Genomic DNA, 23,265 nt, shown 5'->3' on the forward strand with positions numbered 1-23,265 from the left:
CAATGTGTTTAGTTTTCTTGTATACAACCTTTTAAAATAAATCCAAGTGTTATTTTTTTTACAAAGTTTATTTTCTTTTAAACATTTTAAAATATTTCATTCCCCCTTCAATTACATGTAAACAATGTTTTACTTTTTTTTTTTTTTAAGTTTTGAGTTTCAAGATCTATCCTTTCCTTCTTCCCTTTCCCCTTTGCTGAAGTAGTAAACAATCTGATATACGTTATACCTGTACAATTATGTAAAACATTTGCATATTAATCATTTTGTGCAAGAAAACTCAAAAAGAAAGGAGAACAAAAGAAAGGAAGGACAGAAGAAAGGAAGAAAGAGAAAAACAGCATGCTTCAGTCTGTATTCAGATAACATCAGTTCTTTCTCTGGAGATGGGTAGTATTTTTCGACTTGAGTTCTTTGAGCTTGTTTTGTATCATTATATTGGTGTGAATAGCTATGTCATTCACAACTGATCATAATATGATATTGCTGTTACAGTGTACTATGTTCTCCTTGTTCTGATCATTTAACTTTGTATCATTTCATGTAAGTCTTTCTAGTTTTTTCTGAAATCATCCTGCTTGTTATTTCTCAAAGCACAATAATATTCCATTATAATCATATACCACAACTTGTCTAGCCATTCCCCAATTGACAGACATCTCAATTTCTAATTCTTAATCACCACAGAAAGACCTACTATAAATATTTTTGTACAAATAGGTTCTTTTTCCTTTTGTAAAATAATCTCTTTGATATCCAGAGCTAATAGTGGTATTGTTGGACCAAAGGCTACACAGAGTTTTATGCTGTTTGGGGATTAGTTCCAAATAGCTTTCCAGAATGGTTGGATCACTACACAACTCCACCAATAATACATTAGTATTCCAGTGCAGTAGTATTTTCTATATCCCCTCCAATATTTATCACTTTTTGTTTTTCTTTTGTCATATTAATCAATTTGATGGGCATAAGGTGGTATCTCAGAGTTTGTTTAAAAAAATTCTTTGCTTTAAGAAATAATTTTCTAAAAGAGGGAAGGGGCAGGATATTGAGATATTTACGTGATGTAAAACAAAAATTAAAATTTATTATTAATTTTTAAAGAACTAGAAGTATTAATCAGAAAAACAAACATTATAAAATAATTTTTTCCCTTCCTTTCATCTGGACCTATGATTTCATCTGTTAAGAGTGCTTTCAAATGAGGAAGTTCCCTCAGTAGCTCAGCAACTGTTCTACATTTGTAGCATTAATGGTTACTTGTACCCCTGAGAACTTAGTTTACTAAGTTTGGGTCACATATCCCCTATGTATCAAAGGTGGGTCTCAACTCAGGTTTTCTGGAATCCTAGTTCTGTCATCTGTCTACTACAATGCGCCTTTTTAAACCCAGCAACTGTCTTTCCATTACTCTTTGGATGAGACTCAAATTCAAATCTTTGAAGACTTATGAAGCATGTTTCATAGCTATATAATAAGAGTGGAAGAGTTGAGTCTTTGTTTAAAGAAGTTTGGGGTCATTAAACTATTTTTAAGTCAAAAAAATTTAAGATTATTCCTTCAGGGATTTCTTTTTCAGAATCTCTGCCTCTAAACCATATTCCAAATATTCTCCTTGTCCTTGGCTCTTCTTTTTATTTATTTATTTATTTTAACCAAGCTTGGAGTCTAGAGTTCTAGTTCCATACATTAATGACTGGATATTCATTTCATCACACACTGGCAATGTCTTCATGTCTCTTCATGCTGCTATACATGCATTTCCCTTAGTTTCCTTTTTTTGCTTTTCTTAGATCATTGGTTTTCTCACTTGAGTTTTCCATAAAGTTCTTGGGGTCCTCTTTCCCTAGATCTGGAAGTATATCTTCTGCTTGGGTCAGCATTTCCTGCTTTGGCTTGAACCTTGAGGAAGGGAATCCTGTTCTAACACTACCTTTCAGATTGCTTCTCCATCCCTCCACACTACTCCCTAAAAAGCTAAATAGGGTTATTCAAATTACCTGAAACTGATCCAGGAAATATATTAATGATTTAGCATGTTCCCAATGCAGTTATCACCCCAAAGATATTATTGGTCATTATGAAAACTCAGTTGTAGTATGATTAAGACTTCAGATGGAGTAGAACTTGGGTGTAAAAACTTTCTTGTTCTTAGTTTGACACTAATTTGACTCTACTTCCTCGGAGTATAGGGGGATTAGCCAGGACATTAGCCCTGCCTTCACAATAAGGAACACTGAGGTTTTAGGCAGATTTGGATTCAAATCCCAGCTCTGTTATTCATTAACTATGTGAACTTTAATAGCTCATCTCACTTCTCAGGGCCCCACTTTCCTCATTTGCAAGATGAAAAGGATTTAAACTGGTTCTCACTTAAAATACTATCTATCCAGTTGAAAACTGATGTCCTTTTATAACTCTATTCTTCCTTTTCTTCTTTATTCTATTTTAAAAAATTCTCTTCACTGTTCCTTCTTTTCCCTTTATTTCTCTCCTTTCCCTTACCAATCTTTACTTCTCTGTTCCTCTTATAAGTATAGAGACGAGTACAAAGAAGGGCTAGTCAGAGTTTTTTGGGAAGAGATAGAGAGAGTTTCTTGTTTTCTAACATCATATGTAGAAGCTAACAATTGGTTTGTAAATGTTTAGCAACTAGCTCAATTAAAAAATATTGTACATAGAATATCCATTTAAGTTTCATCTGCATTAAGACTTTCTCCATTATTGTCTTCAATATGGACAATCAATAAAACAATAAATCTAGGTTTGATCTGTACCTCCTGCTAGCTGGTAGGAGCTGGTGATAGTATATCCTTTGCAAACAATCCAACAATTGCTTTCATTTTTGTCAATTATCCCAAGGATTTTAGTAGTAGAGTCAAGTCTATACATGGACAAGACTTGCATAGGATATAATAAGTGATTGGTAATCTACATCAAGGGGGTGGGTGGAGAATTATATTATTATCACACATCTATCAAAGTATCACAGAAGATTATAGAGGATGTTTTCATCATTAAGTTACTTGGCAATAAAAGCATAACCTTAAATGGCATCTAGAATTGCAGAATCTCAGACATGGTAGGGGCTTCAGAAGATATTTTTAATATAACAAATGAAGACTATCCACAAAAATGGCTATATGAGAGATCCAAGTATGAATTTTTAAGTCTAACCAAATGCTTTTTTTTTTTTTTCCAGGAAGCCCTCCATATTTCTCTTTCATTCAAAATGTCCTTTCTCCCTCCAGCATAACAGAATGTGTTCTTTGTGCCTCTCAAGTTCTTAATACGATATCATTTTTCATTCTACTCACTAGCATGTGTATCACATTTAATGACTTTTACATATCTTTTACAAGAGGGATTGTCTTCTCTAAACTTTATCTTCTGTAAATCTTAGCACAGTGCTCTACACATAATAAGAACTTGATAATTTTTCTTTGGATTGAAATTGTTTAATCTCAGGATAAAAATCTTATATTTCAAACTTGCTTCTAGTGATACTAACTTCAAATGTTGGAATTTATTTGTTTGTCTTTGATCATAAATTCTAGCAGCTAAGTGGTAATAGAAAGAGCTTGGGCTTGGAGACAGAAAGATCTGACTTCAACTCTGCCCTCCAATATTTGCTAGTTTTGTGACTCTGCATAAACCTCTACTTTACTCAGTTTCCTCATTTGTAAAGCAGTTTAAAAATAACACTTCATTTCGAGTCTCAAATAATATTTATAAAGCTCTTTGCAAATCTTACAGCACCATATAAATGCTATTGTACTGTTGTTTATATAATAAATAGCTATTTCTCTACCTTTTGACTGAATCTTAATCTCTCACTTTTTCTCCTTTTGTATCCCTCCATGTGAATGTTTTTTCAAAGAGTTTAACTTCTGATTATTCAAATTTCAATTATAGATCAAAGGGGCAGAGATAAAAAAAAATGGAATTCCAGGTTAATGAAGTCATTTCTTAGCATTACAATAGTGAATCCACTGATAGACTAATTAAAGCCACTTATATGAAAAGTAATAGCATTTCTTAATCAATTAATGCTTAATTCTAAGGACCTCAAAGCAATTGGCTGTCATCATCTAATTACCTTACAAGAAATCATTAAGACTTAGAAAGGTGGTGATTTTTACTCATGGTAGAATTCTCTTCTGACAAATGGAGGCAGTCGGGTATATAGAATAGGTGTCATAATGATATTTCTATCTTTGTTGCATCCTATGGAACCAAAGGCAATAATTGTTAACTCACTCTGTAATCTTGGACAAATTGCAATCTCTGGGCTCAGTCCCTTCCACCTCCAAAATCCTATGCTATAGTCTAAAATTCCACCTTCTAAAGTGTCATGTTCATCCCAAAGATCATTTTGTGAATCTCTCTTGGCTTCTTGTTTAATTAGACAACCAGTAAGATGACCAATGTTAATGATATGCTTGTAAAAACTTCTTAGCCCCTTCTCATCAGAAGGAGTGGCAGGAAAACCTATGAAAAGGTGCGGTAGATAATGGGGCTCTGAGAAGATGAGACACTATTTGTTATTTTTGTCATTTCCCTTTCTTCTAGGAGACAATTATAATAGGTCAAGTGACAGTTTCAACCTGTTGAGATCAAAGAGTTTAAAAATAAATAATATAGCTTATTACCCTTATTTTTAACATGAGTCAGAAGGACCTTTGAAGAAGGTATGCCTTTTCATTACATCATTATATCACTTAAATCTAGAAGAAAACACACACATACATACATACACACACACAACTTTGGAGAACTCAGAATCCAGGCATCCAAATTTAAACTCTATAAGTTTTATTTCATATGATTCTTCTTCATGGATTAGCCATACTCAGGGATCTAGGGTGAATTTTAGGGTAATTTGAGTGTGGTAGGACAGGAAAATAGAGGAGCACAGCTCCTCTAGATTCAATTCTAGATAGGTAAAGAAAATGGATGAATGGTTTTAGACCAATTACCACATAATCAATGAAAAGCTGAATTATAAGAGTAAGGAAAAACATGTTCCCAAGGGCTCTCCTTTTTGTAAAGACCTGCATGCTTATGTTCCTATAGGCTCCCAAGGCTTTTGAGAGAGCTACTAAAGAGAAATCCAAGTTAGAAAAATTTAATTCCTAGTCCAGGCAGCATTTATATAGTGAACATTCTTACTTTTGTCCTGTGGATCTCTAAGGGGTGTGTGGAGACATTTAAGTATTCCATGAACTTGGAATGAAAAAAACTACACATTTGTTTCAACTTAATTAGTTTGATTCAGAATCCTGGGTAGTTTATCTGATACATTTGAAAACATTATTTTAAGAAAAATTCCAAATGCTTCACTGGGCAGTCCTAGATGATCATTACAAAAGGTGAAGAATTCTAGGCTGTAAAGAAGAGAACATCAGATGTCCAAAGTCCTGGACTTGGATTCTGCCAAAATTAACTTGAGCTTGGGCAAGCTGCTTCATTTCTGTTTGTGCTAATTCATTGGAGAAAGAAATGGTAATTCACAGCAGTATCTTTGCCAAGAAAACTTCATGGACAATAGGGTCCATGGGTTCTTGAAGAGTCAGACACAACTGAATTACTAAAAACAACAACAAAAATTACACAGAAGGCTAATGGCTTTTTATTAAGTGGTAGAAAAAGGGCTTGTACTAAGAGGCAGCCCAGAGCATTATAGAAAGCATGGGACAGACAGATGGGAATAGAGGCTTGATTCCTGACTTTATCTCATAGTTGCCTAGAATAACAAAGTTTAATTTAGAGAACAACTCTGAAGATTCATAAGAAGGCCCATGCAGGAGAGAAATTCTATATACATGGTAAATGTGGAGTAGATCCTTGGGTGACATTGGGAGGGAAGAGAAAAGAAAAAGGAATGCATATTTATTAGACTCCTACCTATTATGTACCAAGCAGTGTGTTAAACCTAATATTATCTCTTACAACCACCTGGTGAGATGGGTATTATTGTTATTCTCATTTTACAGTTGAGGAAACTGAGGCACACAGAGGTTAAGTAACTTGCCTAGTCACACAGCTAAGTGACAGCAGTCAGATTTGAAAGCAAGGTTTCCTGACTTCAGACCCAATATTCCATCCACATGTTACCTGGTTGATTTAGGCAAGTATCTTTTCTTCTCTGCGGTTCTGTCTCCTTTATGAAATGAAGAGGGTTGCCTCAAAGATTTCTCATATCCATCCCAGTCATAAATGGATGACTCAATCTGTCCTCCTGCATTATGATCCAGTACTTTCTTCCATGATTCCACGCTATCCATGATGCATAAAAACACCTGTAGTGAGGGAGATCTGAGGAATGCTTCTCTGTGGGTAGGTTTAAAGGGAATGGGAATGGCAAGATTTCTTGGAAACTGCCAAGATCCTGCCACTCAGAAACAGCCCTGAAGCTTACTTTTACAAAGGTCAATCAATCTTGATTCTCTTCTGTCTGAATTTAGATCTGAAAGATTAAGGAGTTTTGAATTTCATAGTTTTCAAACCTACTTATTAATCAATCAACTTAGCAATTCAGGTGACAGTCACCTGCTGTGGGTGGCACTGTGCCAGAAATACAGGATCAGAAGACTTTGAGATAGGAGGATTTTAGTTCAAATTTCTCATGTTATGGAAGAAAAACAGGCTGAGAGGGATTGACTTGTCTAGGGTCACATAGGTATCCCCTCTGATAGAACAAACTTACTTTTTAAAGAGATAATTTGATAACTGTATATCTTTGTAATTTTATGTATTTTATTTTATGCAACAAAGAACATTATTCCCAGAAGGGGTCCATAGACTCCACTAGACTTCCAGAGACTTCTGGACACAAAAAGTTAAAAACCTCTACTCTGTACCAGGGTGATTTTCCCAGTAAGGATTCAGTTTGTAAAAATCCCTGCTTTCAGGGAGACTCCAATGTAGCTGATGAGAAAATAGTAGTAAACCAAGGCAGAGAAGAAGTAAAAATGATATGGTGGAAAATCAGAATATATAAGGAATTCAAAGAATACTGGAATTAGTGAGAAAAGGGTCTTGGGAAAATAGACAGTTAAGGAGCACAGTGGATAGAGCCATGATCCTAGAATCAGGAAGAGTCATCTTCTTGCATTCAAATCAGACACTTCCTAGCTGAGTGACCTTGGGCAAGTAACTCCACCCTGTTTGCCTTAGTTTCCTCATCTGTAAAATGAGCTGATGAAGCAAATGGCAAACCCCTCCAGAATCAGGGCAAGTTGGACACAACTGAAATGATTGAATAACATTTGCAGAATGTCTCATTTAAGCGTTCTGTGCTCTCTTTGTCTGGTATAAATGGCTTCTCATGATGGCATGGTATAACAGATAAACCATTGGGTTTGGAGAGATCTGGGTTCAAATTCTTCCACCGATACACTTATCTGGCCAAATCACCTAATCTCTCTGTGTTTCAGTTCTGTCTTCTGTATAATGAAGATAATAATATTGTCTACCTCCTCAGATCTCTGTAAAGTTCAAATGAGATGTAAGATGGTGAGGGCCTTAGTTTCTTCATCTTTAGAATAGAAATAATAATATTGCCTATAGTATGTATCTCATGGGCTTCTGTGAGACTCCATGGAAAGAATATACATAAGGAGTTCTGTGCCTTGGTTATTTTTCTTTGCTATAAGTGTGTAGATGAATGAATTATTTCAAGCCCAGAGTAGTCATGACTTAATTGATGCAGGCATCAGAGTGCCATCCTGAATATGGAAGCCAATGATCAATTTCTGAACTAGGAGAACAATTGTACACAGTAACAAAATATTGTATGATGAAGAACTGTGAATGACCTAGCTATTCTCAGCAATGAAATGATCCAAGACAATTCTGAAGAACTTATGATAAAACATATCTGCCACCAGAGAAAGAATTGATGTTGTCTGAATATATATCGAAACTTGCTATTTTTCACTTTCTTTCTTTCATCTTTTAAATTTTGAATCTTCTTGTATCAAATAACTATGTGGAAATGTTTTTATTTGATTGCTTACCATCTCAGAGAAAGGGAAGGGGAGAGACAGAGGAAGGAATAGAATTTGAAACTCAAAACTTTTTTAAAAAGTTAAAAATTGATTTAATACTTAATTGGGGGAATTAAATATATATTTTAAAAATCAATTTCTGGCACATAAACTCAACACTTTCAAAAACTGCTTTATTGAATAAAGATTTCTTTGTAAGACCTCTGGACACATTGTCGTAGACTTTTATGCAAGTGCTATGAAGTATTAAGATTTTGGGTGTATGACTAAATAGCTAAATTAGTGGAGAAAAAGTTTACCATGAATCACTAAGGAGAGAGTTGGATATGAGGAAGTACCAAAGAAGCAAGCTGACAGAAGGTCTGTTGTTATCAGGAACCAGCAAGTCCAGGAAGTGTCATCATTGGAATGCATGGACTAGTAGGGAGGTATGCTTAGAAAACACAGATTGTATTTATAGAAGACACAGAAGATGTGAAATAATCCCTTCAAAACCCATCTAGCTGAATCCTCCTTGAGATGTCATAACCCTAAATTCGCACCTATGTCCCCCACACCCCCCAATAAGGAAAATTCCTCCACTTAAGAAAACTGAAGCCTAGGTCATGGGGTGGAATCTTGCACAGAATTCTGAATTTGGAACCTGGAAAAATGGAATACAATTCCTGACCAGACACTTATTAGCTGTCTGACTATGAGTAAGTCACTTAACTGCATTCTTCAGATTCCTTTTCTGTAAAATGTGGATCATAATAGCACCAATCTCCTAGGCTTGTTGTGAGGATTGAAAAAAATGGATGACATATGCAATGTGCTTTGCAAACCTTAAAACATTATATAAGTGCTAGTTATTATTGTAACATAGTTAGAAAGGTTTTAAGTAACATGTATAGAGCACATAGTAAGTGGTCCCAGATCCTTGTTAGTGGGTTAGTGCTAATTAGTGGGTGTCAGAGAGGCTATAATGACTTGTCCATAGTCAAATAGTTAGTGAGTGCCAGAGAGATCTTAAGCCTATCATTATTCAGTAAGTATCAGAGACAATTTAAATAACTTGTGTATAGTCACACATTGTCAGAGAGGTCTTACATGACTTGCTCATGTTCACACAATGTCAGAGAGGTTCTCTATAACTTGCCTATGATTGTGAAATGAATGTCCAAGGAATGATTTGAACCCTTCATCCTGACAAGTCCAAACTAGCTACCAGGTCATACACATGGCTTAAGATGTTGCATTTGCCAGAGACTAGACTAATACTAAGAAGCATCACCTCCAGATGCCCCTGAGCCCCAAAGAACAGAAAGAAGCCTAGAAGATATTTTTAATCTCTCTTCAGAATGCTCTTGTTGTTCTAGGCTTTGACTTGTCTAGACTTTGGAATCTAGAGAAGACATTTAACCTCTCAGTGTTTTAAGTAATTCTCTAAAACTAGAAGATAATGACCAGCACTCATCCAGGAGTTCCCAATAAAAATAAATTCACACACCCAGTCTTTATTAAAAGAGCTACTTAGGAGGTTGAGTTTGGAATATCTAGTTTTATATTTTCATCTTCCTGTGTCATGGCCAAAAATAATTCTTGTGAAAGAACTTGTCTGACCAGCTTCGGTGTGGAGGTAAATAAACAAGACCTGGATATGCAAAAGGGAGGTGGATTGCTTGGTATCTGTGAAGTCAAATAGCTTAGTTCATCATTCTGGGCATTTATTAAGTAAGTATTAGGACTCATGTGTATACAAAATGCTTGGCCAGAGAAATGTGATTTATTGAGACAATAATAAAGATGCTTCAGGTCATCTGGCAGATTTGGAGTCCAAGGATGGGCTGTTTTTGTTTCTGAGCTTTGACTCTTATAGATGCAATACCCTCCTTCTCCACTCCACTCCCTTTCACTTAACTGGCTTTGCAAATAGTTTGTGTTTATTACCATTGTAGATGTGTTTTATAACCCAGAGACAGGAAATGACTTGTTCAAGAGCATACAGGTGGCAATTAACTGAATTGGATGTACAACCACATCCTCTGACTCTAAGTCCATACTCTTTTATAACTACAGCAGGTTTCTTCAAAGCAAAGATTTTAGGGCAGCTAGGCAACACAGTAGATAGACTGTAGTACTTGAGTCAGTTCAAATTCTGCCTTAGACATGTAATATCTGTGCGATTCTGAGCATGTCGCTTACTCTCTGTGTCTATCAGTTTCCTTATTTGTAAAATGGGCTTTAATAACAGCATCAACATCAGTTATTCAATAAACACTAAACATTTACTCTGTTATAGGCATGCCATGCTAACATCATAGAATTGTGACTATTCAATGAATGAATAAGTAAAACATCTTGCAAGCCTTTAAGTGCTTTATAAATGCTAGATATTATCATCATTCTTATTGCTTTATTTTGTCTGTACTTTCACATCTAGTACAATGCTTAGCATACAGTAGATGCTTAATAAATGCTCATTGAATTGAATCAAATTAAATTTATTGACTTTGAGCAGATAACAAGCTTTCTGGATCCCGGCCTCCTCTGAAAAATAAGAATGTTGAACTAGATAATCTCTAAACTCTGGTCTATGCTTTTATCTAAATCTAGGATATTATGAGTTTATATTGAAAAGTAGGAAAATCTGAAGTTTATAATAGAAGTACACTACAGGAGTTAGATACTGAAAACCTTCAAGGGGACAGAGAAGGCAGTGTTTTTGAAATATTGTAAATGGGATATGTAGTATCATCTCATTCATTCAGCTGATGCCTTCTTTGTCTCCATTGGCAAACTGGGCTCGGAAACGAGGGATGAAACAAGGTTGTACATATTCTCGAGAAGAAATGACCTTCCCATCCTGGAATTCCTGGGTGAGGGTATAGATTCTGGCCAGGATCCCAGGGAGGGTTGAGTAGAAACTGCAGGGCTTAGCTCTTGCATTGCAAACTGAAGATACACAAGGATTGCATGGCTTGCATGATATATCAACTGGGGTCATACATTCCAAGGTCTGGGATTTGCAAGGCATACAAGGTGAAGGTTTACATTCCATGGCACATGGATTGCATGGAAGCCTAGAAAACAAAATACAATTTAAGGTAGGATTTACTGGGAAATAATTGGTGACATTAAAAAAAAAAAAAAAACTGTTAAAGGGAGGAGAATGATAATAACAACACTTTGGTTAACATAATTTGGGCAAAATAATCACCTCCATAAGTTGATCTTTTGTTCTCAACTTACCTGGAGAAAACAATTAAAATAAAGGTTCAGATAAACAGATTGAAGTTTTTGAAAAATAGTTTTCAGAGAGTTTTAAGAAGCATTATCTTATGAGCTTGGCTCTATTAGATTGTAAATTTCTCAAGAGCAGGAAATGTCTTTTATTTCATTGTTGTATCCCCAGTGCCTACCATAATGTTTTATATGCTTCTAGTAGACAATTAATAAATATATCTGGAATTAAAATGAAATTAATTGAATTCTGGTCAATTCCTGTTATTTGATATAGCTGGAGAATGGGGTCTTCAGGTTACTAAAAGATTCTGGTTAGTTGAGAGCCATTCTAACAACACAAAGCTATATTCTACAAATACTCCACCATTCTCTTTGATGTAGGGTCTAAGACCTGGGAAAGACCTTAAAAAGACCAGGATCTCCCACTACACTCAGGGCCATCATTACTCATCCTGACTATGTCTTGCCATAGACTACAGTGATTCTGGAGGAGAAAATGATAACTTTGCACAGCTCAATTTCACTTAAATCCAGTTGACTTGTAAGCCAAACGATGTGGACCCTTCTTGTGTTACTGGTTCTCTTTGAGAATGAGAGAGGAACAACAACAATGATGAGGGATTCTTTATCTTTGGATTCCAGAGTCCCTCTAAACTTCTTCCCTCAAAGGACTCATAAATTCACATAACTGTGAATTTGAAAAGGAAAAAAATGCATCTTTATTTTCACTAACCCCAAACTGAAATACTTAGCTTTTTTTTTAATTGTAGATTTTATAAGACTAATACAAAACATTATTCTAAAAAAAGATCCATAGATTTGATTAGACACCCAATAGGATCCCTGATACATGGATGGATTTATCACCTTGCTGTAGAACCTAGTAATATCTCAAATTTTAGCAGGTGAGCATAGATGGAATAATAATATTCAAAGAATTAATCTATATTAAAGAATATATCAAGAAAATATATCATTGACATATATTTAAAGAATACAGCAACAACAACAACAATAACTATAAGGTTTATATGACACTTTAAAGTTTGCAAAGCTCCTTACAAATACCATCTCATCTCATTCTTCCAACAGTCCTCGGAGGTAGGCATTGTTTCTACTCCCATTTTACAAGATGAGGAAACTGAGACAGATATAGGTTAAATGACTTGTCCAGTATAACACATCTAGTAAATGTCTGAGGCTCAGTTTGAACTCAGGTCTTCCTGACTCCAAGTGCAGTGCTTTTTTTTACTGAGGATATCATTGGTATAGAACAGGGCTTCTTTTTTTCCCACCTGTGACCCCTTTTTGCCCAAGAAATTTTTATATGACACTGAGTATATAGTTATACAAAATATATACAATATTTATATTTATATACTATATATAAGTAAACAAAATAAATATAAAATAGGTATACAAATTAAACATTTTCTGATAATAAATCATAATTTTGTGACTCCCACATTTACTTCTGAGACCTCAGAATTATAGGGTTGCAACCAACAATTTAAGAAGCTTGTGTATAGAGAACTCCCAATATGGAAACTTCCTTTACAGATTTATTATTATTTTTTATTCTACATTTAGGGTGACGACATCCATAGTCTTAGAGAATTTCTTGGAGGAGAGAGGTGGCACAGGAGAGAGAGCACTGGGCTGGAAATCAGGATGACATCTTTCTGAATTCAAATCTGGTCTCAGATACTTATTAGCTGTGTGATCCTGGGGAAGTTATTTAACTCTATTTGCCTCCGTTTTCTCTCCTGTAAAATGGTTTGGAGAAGGAAATAGCAAACTACTCTAGTATCTTTGCCAAGGAAAACCTCAAATGATTTCACAGAGATTTGGACACGGCTGAATAATTCAATGATAATAATGGTTTCTGCTATATTTTGGAGGGTTCTTTTTATAGGGCTTATGTGTGTTATTAGACTGTGTAAATAGTTATAGAGCATGATGGTTTATTTTTCATATGGATCATTCAGTTCCTAACAGAGAAAAAAAGAAAAAGAAACAATCCTTCCTGACCTGCCTTTGTTGCATAGCATTAATTTTCTCCCTGACTTCAGACTTTGTGACTATGTTCATTATGCCCAAATTATTCTTATTATATTCTTATGAATATAGGCCATTGGTTATCAGAGTAATTCCTTAAGATCTTATAGTTCACTTTGTTCCAACCTTTCTCCAGGACTAGAAAAGCCACCAAAGATACAGTCAGTTCAGACTACCTACTCTAGAATCCATTGGTTGAAGAAGTTATTCTACTTTCACAAACCTGCACTCAGTATTCTCCAGAAGATGTCGATATCTGGCTATCTCACACTCCAACTTGGACTTCACATCCAGTAGGACCTGGTACTCTTGATTCTGCCTGTCCAGCATACATCGGATTTCAGCCAGCTGGGACTCCACATTCTCAATCAAACACTGGAACTGGGCTAGCTGAATGGAATAGCGACCCTCTGTTTCTGTCAGGATGCCTTCTTGAGAAGCCCTCTTAAGATAAAAAAAAAAAGAAATGAAGTTAAGAGCTGATTATGAAGAGTTACTCTTTAGAGTTCTTTTTGCCACTTAGTGATATTATGTGGAATGCAGGCTAAACTATATTCAAAATGATGAGTTGTAGAAATACTTCTTATACTTTAAGATTATAAAATTAGAGGTGGAATAAACCATACAGGACATCTTCTTAAATCTCATTTTACACATGGGTAAACCAAGGCTGAGAGAGATTAAAGTTTTCTGCAATGTGATGTAAAGAATTTATGCAGCTTTTTCAATTTAAATCTTAAAATAGGAATTGACTATTTAACAGAGGTTACTCTGAGGTCTATATATTTACCTCACCCATGATACCTATGGCTTTAAATCTTATTTCCTGTAGTAAAAGGTATCAATCCTCCTTTGAGCTTTAAATACTTTTATTATCCATTTGTTTTTTATTTGGTAATTTTCAGTTGTATTCCACTGATTGTAATACCTGTTAGAGTTTTTTTGGGGAAAAGAAACTGGAGTTATTTACCATTTCCTTCTTAGCTCATATGACAGATGAGGAAACAGTCTGACAAGGTCAAGTGACTTATTCAGGGTTACACAGCTAATAAGTGTCTGAGACTGGATTTGAACTCAGGTCATCCTCACGCCAAACCTGACACTCTATCCATAGAGCCCCAGTAGCCTTTCATTATTCACCAAATAGGCTCAAATCTGAGACACTATTGTGAATTGGGAAAGTTTATCTTCCTTTGACTTCCTTCTTTCCACTTTATATATCCTCTTTCCTTAGAATCATAAATTTGGAACTAAAACGTCCCATCAAAGTCATATAGTTGAACCCTTTTATTTGACACAAAAGGAAATTGAAGTCTAGGGAGCTTAAATCACTTGTCAAAAATGATACAGATTTGAACCTGAGTGTTTTCATTCCACGTCTAAAACTCCACTGCTTCTTCTTTCAGGGTCTCTTTACTTCTTTCTTCCTTCCCTAGGTAGCCAATGCTACCACATTATAATACATTCAATTTAAAATATAGGGACTTACTAACCTGGAATATTTGTATTTTAAAAGATGATGTAGAGAGAAAAGAAAACCCTAAAGGATTGCTAATGACAGTAATAATAAGACTAATAATAGCTAGCATTTATATAAGCTTTAAGTTTTGCAAGGTACTTAATAAAAATGAGCTCATTTGGTAGAATCCCAGGCCTTATTGGGTTAGACATTTGGGAAGGAAATGAGTTTGGAAAGGAAAGATAGAATCTCTGGAAAATGTATTGGAAATAAAACTGAATTTGGAGTTACAAGGCATGAGTTTGAATGCAATGGGACCATGGTCCAGTCACTTCATCAATATCTGACTTTTGCCAAAGAAAGAAGACGAGCTTTTAGGTTCCTTCTAACTTTAAATTTACAGTACTATGTAATCATAGCTTCCAGATGACCACAGACTCTACCTACACTAAGGGCCAGCCCTAATGCTAAAAGCTTTTGATCTTTTGCCATTTTGGCTTTCAGAGAATGCCAAGAACTAAATGGCAAAAGAAGCTCCTAAGTTAATTGAACTCACCTCCTACACTGAATCATGCCATATCTACAGAAGTCAATGCATAATAGTCTTTGCCAACTCCTATGGGCTACACACCAGGCTGTGCTGGGCCTGCAGCTCGATCTCCAGAGCACTGATGGTGCGTCTCAGATCACAGATCTCCTTCTGGAAACATTGCTGCTGTTCTGAGCTGGATATCACCTGTTGGCTCAGTTCCTGCAACTGGGAAACAGATAACATATTTTTAACATTAAAAAGTGATGGAGGCTCTTCTAAGATTAAATGCGTGTGGATATGTGTGCAAATATCTGTGTGGATATATAAGTGTACCTGTCTATTTCTAGGTGCCCACCTGAATATTGAACCATTCTTCAACATCTCTGCGGTTAGTCTCAACCAAAGACTCATATTTGCATCTCATTTTTTGCAGTGCCTCATTCAGGTCAACAGAAGGGGCAGCATTCACTTCTATGTTGAGTCTGTCACCAAGTTGGCATTGTAATGAATTCACTTCCTAGAAAAAGGAGAAAAGAAAAAGGAGACTTATTCAATGAATAGATTATTACCACATTTCACAACATAATAAATAACCTGAAAATGGTCAGTTTCTTTCCAGATTCCATTTAATATCAACATTTAGAGTTTTCCAATTTTTAAAGTGTAATTCTGAATAAAGGATTGGTTAGAAAAACTGAAACTAAGGTAAGGTGATGAAGATTTTGCACTAGGACATTGAATTACATGGAAAACAGAGTAGAGTAACTACTTAGCAAGAATAATTAAACTAGAAAGGTACCATATAGTGGATTAGGATTAAGACCTTTCATTTTACTCACTCTTCTCCTCTTTCCCCCATAGATTGAATTTTAAGGACTTTAAAATATTTCTAAGCACAACCAATGTATAAAACAGTATAGAACACTAGAGTAAAAAGAAATATCTTTTCTCAGCTTGCTAATTGAAAGGCAGGATTGCATAAACCCATATACAGAAACTCTGTCTTTATGTCAGGTTAGAAAATTGTCACTTTCTCCTTATCATGGTAGAAGATAGAGAAATTGTCCATTTTCCAACATAGGATCCTTTATACAACTTTAAAGAGTGTATTACATTATATCTATATTGCTGAAATGGGAACAGATTGATTATATTGAAGTAGTCAAAATAATTCTTCTTTAAGGATGTAGAAGTGAGAAAAAACATTTGGTAGGGAAGACTACTCTCTGAAGACTAGCTCAACAGAGTGGACAATTTCTGAGGTTTGGGGCGCTGATAACTTTATTGACATTTTGCTAACCTTTTCATGGTTGTGTTTGAGGTCAAGCAGTTCCTCCTTCAGAGACTCAACTCGCCCCTCCAAGTCAGCCTTGCACAGGGTCAGCTTATTCAGAATTTGATGGAGGCTGTTGATGTCAGTTTCTACCAGTTGCCTCTGGGACACTTCAATTTCGTATCTTTAAACCCAAGAAAGAGTAAGAGAAATGTAAGGAAAGATTGATTCAATAACAGAAGGTAATAAATCCAAATAGCAGAAATCCTCTTTAAGTTTGTCTCTGGATCTCCAGTTTACTAACCTCCTATTGTGAAGTATTTTAGATGTGAATTCTAGTCTTTCAACCCTACTCTTTACACTCATTCTTAATTGTCCCTGAACCAGGAGTAGAGACAGTCAAGCACATTTCCCAGTATGACATCAAACTATAATTTCCCTGAAAGGAAGACTAATCATTTCCTAACTATGTTGAAAAGAAAGATTTCCTTTGAACCTTAATGAAGAGTCCAGGGGAATGACTAAAAAATGTGATAATTCTTTAAGCATGGGAATTAATTTATTTGGATATCTATAGCTAGTAATTAAATTTAGTTGGTCATATTGTATTCAATATTAAGATTTTAACAAAACTTTTTTCAAAAAAAGAAAAAGAAAGGTCCTTGCTGGACCCCTGCAAGTATCCACATTGGGACATAGTTGGTCCCCAAGTGAATGTTTAATCTTGGACTGGCCTTGAACAAAACAACATATGAAAGGGGCCAAGTGAGCTTACTTTGCTCTGTAGTCATCAGCAGTCACTTTTGTGTTGTCTATTTGGGAGACCAGCCTGGAATTTTCAGCTTTGGTGCACAAGATCTAGGATTTAAGAGATTGTGCAAATGAATGACACTTGAAAGCCAGAAACTTTTCCTAAGATGTTTTCCTTTTAAAGATAAAACCACTATCTGTGGTTTAACCCATGTGGGGAACTTCTTAATCAGTAAGTTATCATCTTGGAAACTTCCCTGAGAGATTAGGCAATTTGTCCAGAATCATATTGCTGGCTTCCCAAGTTTTTCTGACTCAAAAGTTAGCTATCTCTAATGAAAAGTTAATGCTTTCAATAATCTCCATATTTTGGTTTATAATTTCAGAATACTTTTACAATTCAGAAATTAAAAGCAAAGTTTTCAAGATTAATAGCTATATAATTCTAATAGCTAGAACTATATAGTGCTTTATATATATATATATATATATATATATATATATATGTATCATTTGATTATTACACTTGATCCTGAAAAACTCTGGGAGGAGGTGATATTATTATTCTCATTTTTATGAAAAAAATGAGAAAACTGAGGCAAATAGAGGTTAAGTGACTTAGCAGGGATTACAGTCTAGCAAGTGTTTGAGGCTATATTGGAACTCAGTTGTTATTTAGTTTAAGTCATTTCTCAAAGAATCACAGCATTCTATCTACTATATTACTTAATTATCCATAGAATTGTTAGCTATTACTACTTAGCACTGGGTCATCTAATTCAATAGTGGATGGCACCTCTGCAAAGATGAGGAAATATAAAAGTTTGGACATGACCTTTAGATAACATTTTTTCATTCCTATTTCAAGAATTCCTTTTAGATATAGCCATAAAATAACCTGAAAAGCTCTTTGAAAACCTTATACATAAATGCTAGTTTGTCTTATTTCCAGAAATGTGAACTTCTGGCAAATACCATTATCTCAAAAGTCCTTCACCTATAACTACATTGAACAAAGACTTGAGAATCATTACCTTTTGCTGAAGCTCCTCTATGATCTTGAAATAAGAGAGGTAATCAGGACACACAATGGGAGTCTGTTTTTCATGCAGCTCCCGGATCTTGCACTCTAGGCTGGTATTCTCCTGCTCTAGGTCTCTCACTTTCTCCAGGTAGTTAGCCAGGCGCTGATTTAACATATGCAAGGTCTCTTTCTCATTGCTATCAAAGTTGCCCTCACCACAGCTGGATCGACAGGAAAATACACTGAAGTTGTTCAGAAGATAGATAGGAGAGCGATAGGGAACTGGGTGGCAGGCATTCGGTAGACAGGCTTTAGCCTGGCACTGGCTGATTTGATGTCTCCTTAATTGGCAACTGCTACAGGCAGAGAAGGCCCTGGAAATTGGAAGCCTAGAGTGGCTTTTGAAAGGAACTAAGGAAGAACATTTAGGGGGACCACAATTGGATGCCATAGTGTCAATGGCAGCTTCAGGTTCGTTTCGATGCCTTCCTTACCCTACCTCCATACTCCTCATGATCCAACCCCAAGCCAAAAGCCAGACTTCTTCCTTTTTCACACAATTATATAGCCTTCTATGAGGGGGCGTTACAACATGCAGGATGTTTTCCTTTCTAATGTTTCCATCAATTTCCATAGAAACATCTAATTAGTCTGCTTATTTACTTGGCTAAGAACTCCTCATCCCATAAAAAAAGGTGTAGTTTGAGTTGTTATTAAATTATTACCCATCTCATAACTATTATTTGCTACTGGGCCCAAGGCTTCATAGGATGGCTTCAAAAGGGACGCTCATACCAGCATCACTCAAATTATTAACCACCTGTGAGTGGATTAATAAAAGCAAGTCACTTAACTGCCTTCTCCATCTGTCACTGATATTTGCCAATAATGGGAAGTAGGGAGATGTAGTAGACAGAGAACTGGTATAGGAGTCAGGAAGATTTAAGTTCAAATTTTTTGTCTGACACATACTGACTGTGTGACCATGGGCAAATAATATAACCTCTCAGTGACCCAGACAGTGCTCTGAGACTATAATTTGTAGGACAGGTACAGCTCTCCATCAGTAGAAGCAGTTTTCCATGGAAAGTTCTCTATACCAAAGGTTCTTATACTGTGACCCCATATGAAGTAATATAAATAAGTGTGAGAATTGTGAAAAATTTGGCAATAGTAAAACATATCAAATATTTTTTCAAGATTTAATTCTTTATATAAAAATAAACAAGCACACCTATATTAGCATACAAATTTGCTTTCATCTTTAATAAAGGGTAACATTATATTTAAACCAAAGAATTGTTTTAAGATAAGTTTATGATTTATTTTCAATAAAGGTTTAATCTAAATATCTATTTTATACACCTATATACCTGGAGTCATGTAATAATTTTCTTGGCTGAAAAGGGGTCATGAGTGGAAAAAGTTTAAGGAGCTCCACTCTACACCAATGGGGATTAATTAAAAAGATAAAAGGAAGCAGTTCGAAAAGCTAATATGAACTGAGAGGTGGTTTTCAAAAATTAGGGAGGTTTAGCCTATTTTGGGAGTCTTGTGTTATTTAAGAAGGATGGTGATAAACTATCACCATCAGAGAATCACAGAGAATATACAGAAGACAAACAGGATGACAAAGACCTTGAATCAATGTTAATATAGAGTTTGGCCAAACAACCTGGGAATGTTAGATGTGGAGAAGACTTGGAAGGCAAGAGGAGAAAGAAGTAGATAATATTTGTTGTTATTGTTAAGTTATTTCAGTCATGTCTGACTTTTTGTGTCTTCTTTTGGGGTTTTCTTGGCAAATATGCTGAAGTGGTATTCCATTTCCTTCACCAGCTCACTTTACAGATGGGGAAACTGAGGCAGATGGGGTTAAATGACTTGTCCATGGTCATGCAGGTAGTAAGTGTCTGGAAGCTCACAAAGATGAACTCAGAAAGAAAAGTTTTTCTATCTCTATGCCCACCATTTTATCTGCCGCACCACCTAGCTTCCCTGTTGATAACAGGTGTCTACAAACTTTTGAAGGGCTATCATATGGAAGAGAGAACTATGATGCTGTTTGGCCCTAGAGGGTAGAATCAGAAGCAGGCCCTGGATGTTGAAAAAGTATATTAAGGCAACATCAGGAAAATTCAAATCCTAGAATATGAGGATCCTAACAATTGTAATTATCCAAAATTAGAATGAGTTGCTTGGGGAGGTTATGGTTTCTCTCATTGGTAGGCTTCAAGCAAAGGGTAAATGGCCACTCATCAACTACATAGCAGGGATGATTCTTTTGGAGAGATGGCTTGGACCAGATAATTTCTGAGGTCTCAGTCAACTCTAAAAATCCTGTGCTTCTAGCATCTATCTTCTTCTGAACAGTTATTGTATGAAAAAATCTATTGAATCACTTGGAGAATTTAGCTAACATTACTTTGTATCAATCAATTGATTCTCATTTTAGGAAAAGAATGAGTGTGAAGTTAAACTTTGGGACTAAATTGTGTTGTTTCTTTTAAAAAACAATCCATTGAATAATTTCTAGATTAGTGGTTTAGATTAGTTTTCTATGTAAAGGTTGGTGACTAAAGGGAATTGGAGGAGCAAGACTGGGTGGTATTGATTTATCCTATAACATTTTAAAAAGAGGTCTGGATTTTGAAAGATTTCTTTGAGAAATATTCCAAGAGACATTTAGATTGGTTGACAGACAGTCAGAGATAAGATGATCTATTCTTCTCATGCTTTAGATTTGAGGCATGATATTTAATATTATCTATGAATATTATTCATGATATAATTTGTTCCATTTTCAATTTGAATTTGGTGTTTAGATATATTCTATTGGAAAGGATACCATGCTACATCTATTGTACCTCCTTCCCACCTATAATCTGGATTCTGCCCCTTGAGCCTTCAGTTCTGATAGGTGAGTTTTTGCTCAGTCCAAACCTTTAAGATACTTCCAGGATGTTCAGCCTAATATTTTTTTCCATTATAATACAAGCTCCTTGAGGGCAGGCACTGTCTTATTTGCTTGTATTGGTGTCCTCTGTACTTAGCACAGTGCCTGGCATATAGTGTTTAACAAATCTCTCCCTCTCTTCCCTTCCTTCCTAGTGTATCTATCTGTCTGTATTATATGATGCTGTAGTGTGTATGTGTGTGTGTGTGTGTGTGTGAGAGAGAGAGAGAGAGAGAGAGAGAGAGAGAGAGAGAGAAAGACAAAGACAGATTGAAAGACCAAGAGAAACAGAGAGAGACATAAAAAGAGAAACAGACAGACAGAGACAGAGAGAGTGTGTGTACAAGACATTCATTAAATCTTCTCACATTTCCATTAGTAAATGATGAGGTCTTAGGTCACTAGGTAGAAGTTGGCAGTGAAAGCCTGAAGTTCTGATAAGATTGCTCCCTGAGACAAGCAAGGAAGGACCCTGATGGGGATCATCTCCACCCTACAGTCCCAATCCCTGGGGAGGTCTTGGGTAACCCTATCTTGTTGGGTCCAGTTAGAAATCTAAGTTATGTCAAACCCCTGAGGTTAAATTTCCCTTGTAATCTGTCTATGGCCCATGCCATCTTTGTTGAATTCTTTTTAAGGTTAGCCTACCATGGACTCTGCCTCTTTCTCCTTTTTATGGTAAATCCTTCTATGGATTTAGCTTGCCAGTCATAAAATACTTCTACCTTATGGTATATTCTTTTAATGGATTCTTCCAACTCCTCATCAGTGAGGAAAGGATTTGACGAATAATTTGTACATGTAAATATCAAATTAAACTACGTACTTGAAAAGTAATGGGTAGAAGAGAAATTTTATCCTTTTTTTAATGGAGTGAAAAAATTCGCATCTTATGATTAGAAAATAAATTACAGGATTTTCCCCATATTCAGTGATGTTTTGTTATTACATATCAATTTTTCTCTGCATTTCTGGGGATGTGAAAAGATGCCATAAAATTCACAAGACACAATAGTGGAGAAAATGCAATCCCTTTTTCTTTTCTGTAGGAGAGAAAGAGATTGTGAAAAAGGAACTGTTGGCCATGAAGACACTTAGCACAAAGTTATTTTCTTGCTAAACAGTATTCAAGACAAACCTTTTTTGAAGCTAAATCACTCTATAGTGTGTATTATGAACTAGTTCCAGGATAGGTTTAATTACAAGAGTTTGAGTAAATTAAAACATGTGTGTTGATAAATATTTAACTTAAAAATCTCTCTCTAAATATATTAATATATTATGTATATGGACAATACATTTTAAAGTTTAATCTGCATTATTAATATTTTTCTCCATCTCTTTTTCCAAGTCGAAAAATCTAACAAAAATAAATAAATTCTGATTTGTATACTATCTATTGATTTCTAAGATCTAAGTGCTCACATTGAAATTTAGCTATCAGATCTCAGAGTTTGTTTAAACTGGCTCCACCATACTGATGGGGTAAACAAGACCTCAGCAAAAGTCCATGTCCCTATTAGGTACCCTGTGTCTAGGTGGGTCATAAGAAGGATATTGATAGAAGAAGAAGGTTTCGTTGAATGTAAGTGAATCTTTGTTGCAATGAGCCCTACCTAGTTGGATTCCAACCACTGCTCTCTGAGATAAGCAGGGAGAGACTGTTGAATTCTTGGTCAAATTCCTTACTTTGACAAAATGATCATAACTCTACAGTTACTGTATCCAATCAAAAGGTCAAGTTAAAATGTCAACCCCTAAGGTTATTTTTTTCCCTATAAAAGAATTTATTGAGTAATTTTCCATACATTCTTTAGGAATTTAGCCTCTTTTATGGCATCATGTATTCATTAGGAACCAGTTGCCCTGTGGCAGTAAGTTCTTTAAGAATTTACCACACCTAATGGTATCACCTCCCTTGTTATGGTATTGTCTCTCTGGTTAATTGTGAGTTACACTAGGGAATTGAGTGTCCA

General features: G+C 35.5%; 1 protein-coding gene across 1 annotated transcript; it reads right to left on the bottom strand.

Annotated features, from left to right (window-relative positions):
• Positions 1-9,121: 9,121 nt before the first annotated feature.
• LOC105750383 (keratin, type I cuticular Ha4) lies at positions 9,122-18,928 on the bottom strand. Its single transcript, XM_012548333.2, has 7 exons — positions 18,344-18,928; positions 17,335-17,417; positions 16,587-16,743; positions 15,642-15,803; positions 15,386-15,511; positions 13,519-13,739; positions 9,122-11,074 (listed from the first exon to the last, which is right to left on the bottom strand). Exons 1-7 carry the CDS (start codon positions 18,782-18,784, stop codon positions 10,759-10,761), a joined length of 1,506 nt encoding a protein of 501 aa, XP_012403787.1. The 5' UTR covers positions 18,785-18,928; the 3' UTR covers positions 9,122-10,758.
• Positions 18,929-23,265: the final 4,337 nt, after the last annotated feature.

Source organism: Sarcophilus harrisii, chromosome 4, assembly GCF_902635505.1.
Source record: "Sarcophilus harrisii chromosome 4, mSarHar1.11, whole genome shotgun sequence".
NCBI classification, from domain to species: Eukaryota; Metazoa; Chordata; class Mammalia; order Dasyuromorphia; family Dasyuridae; genus Sarcophilus; species Sarcophilus harrisii.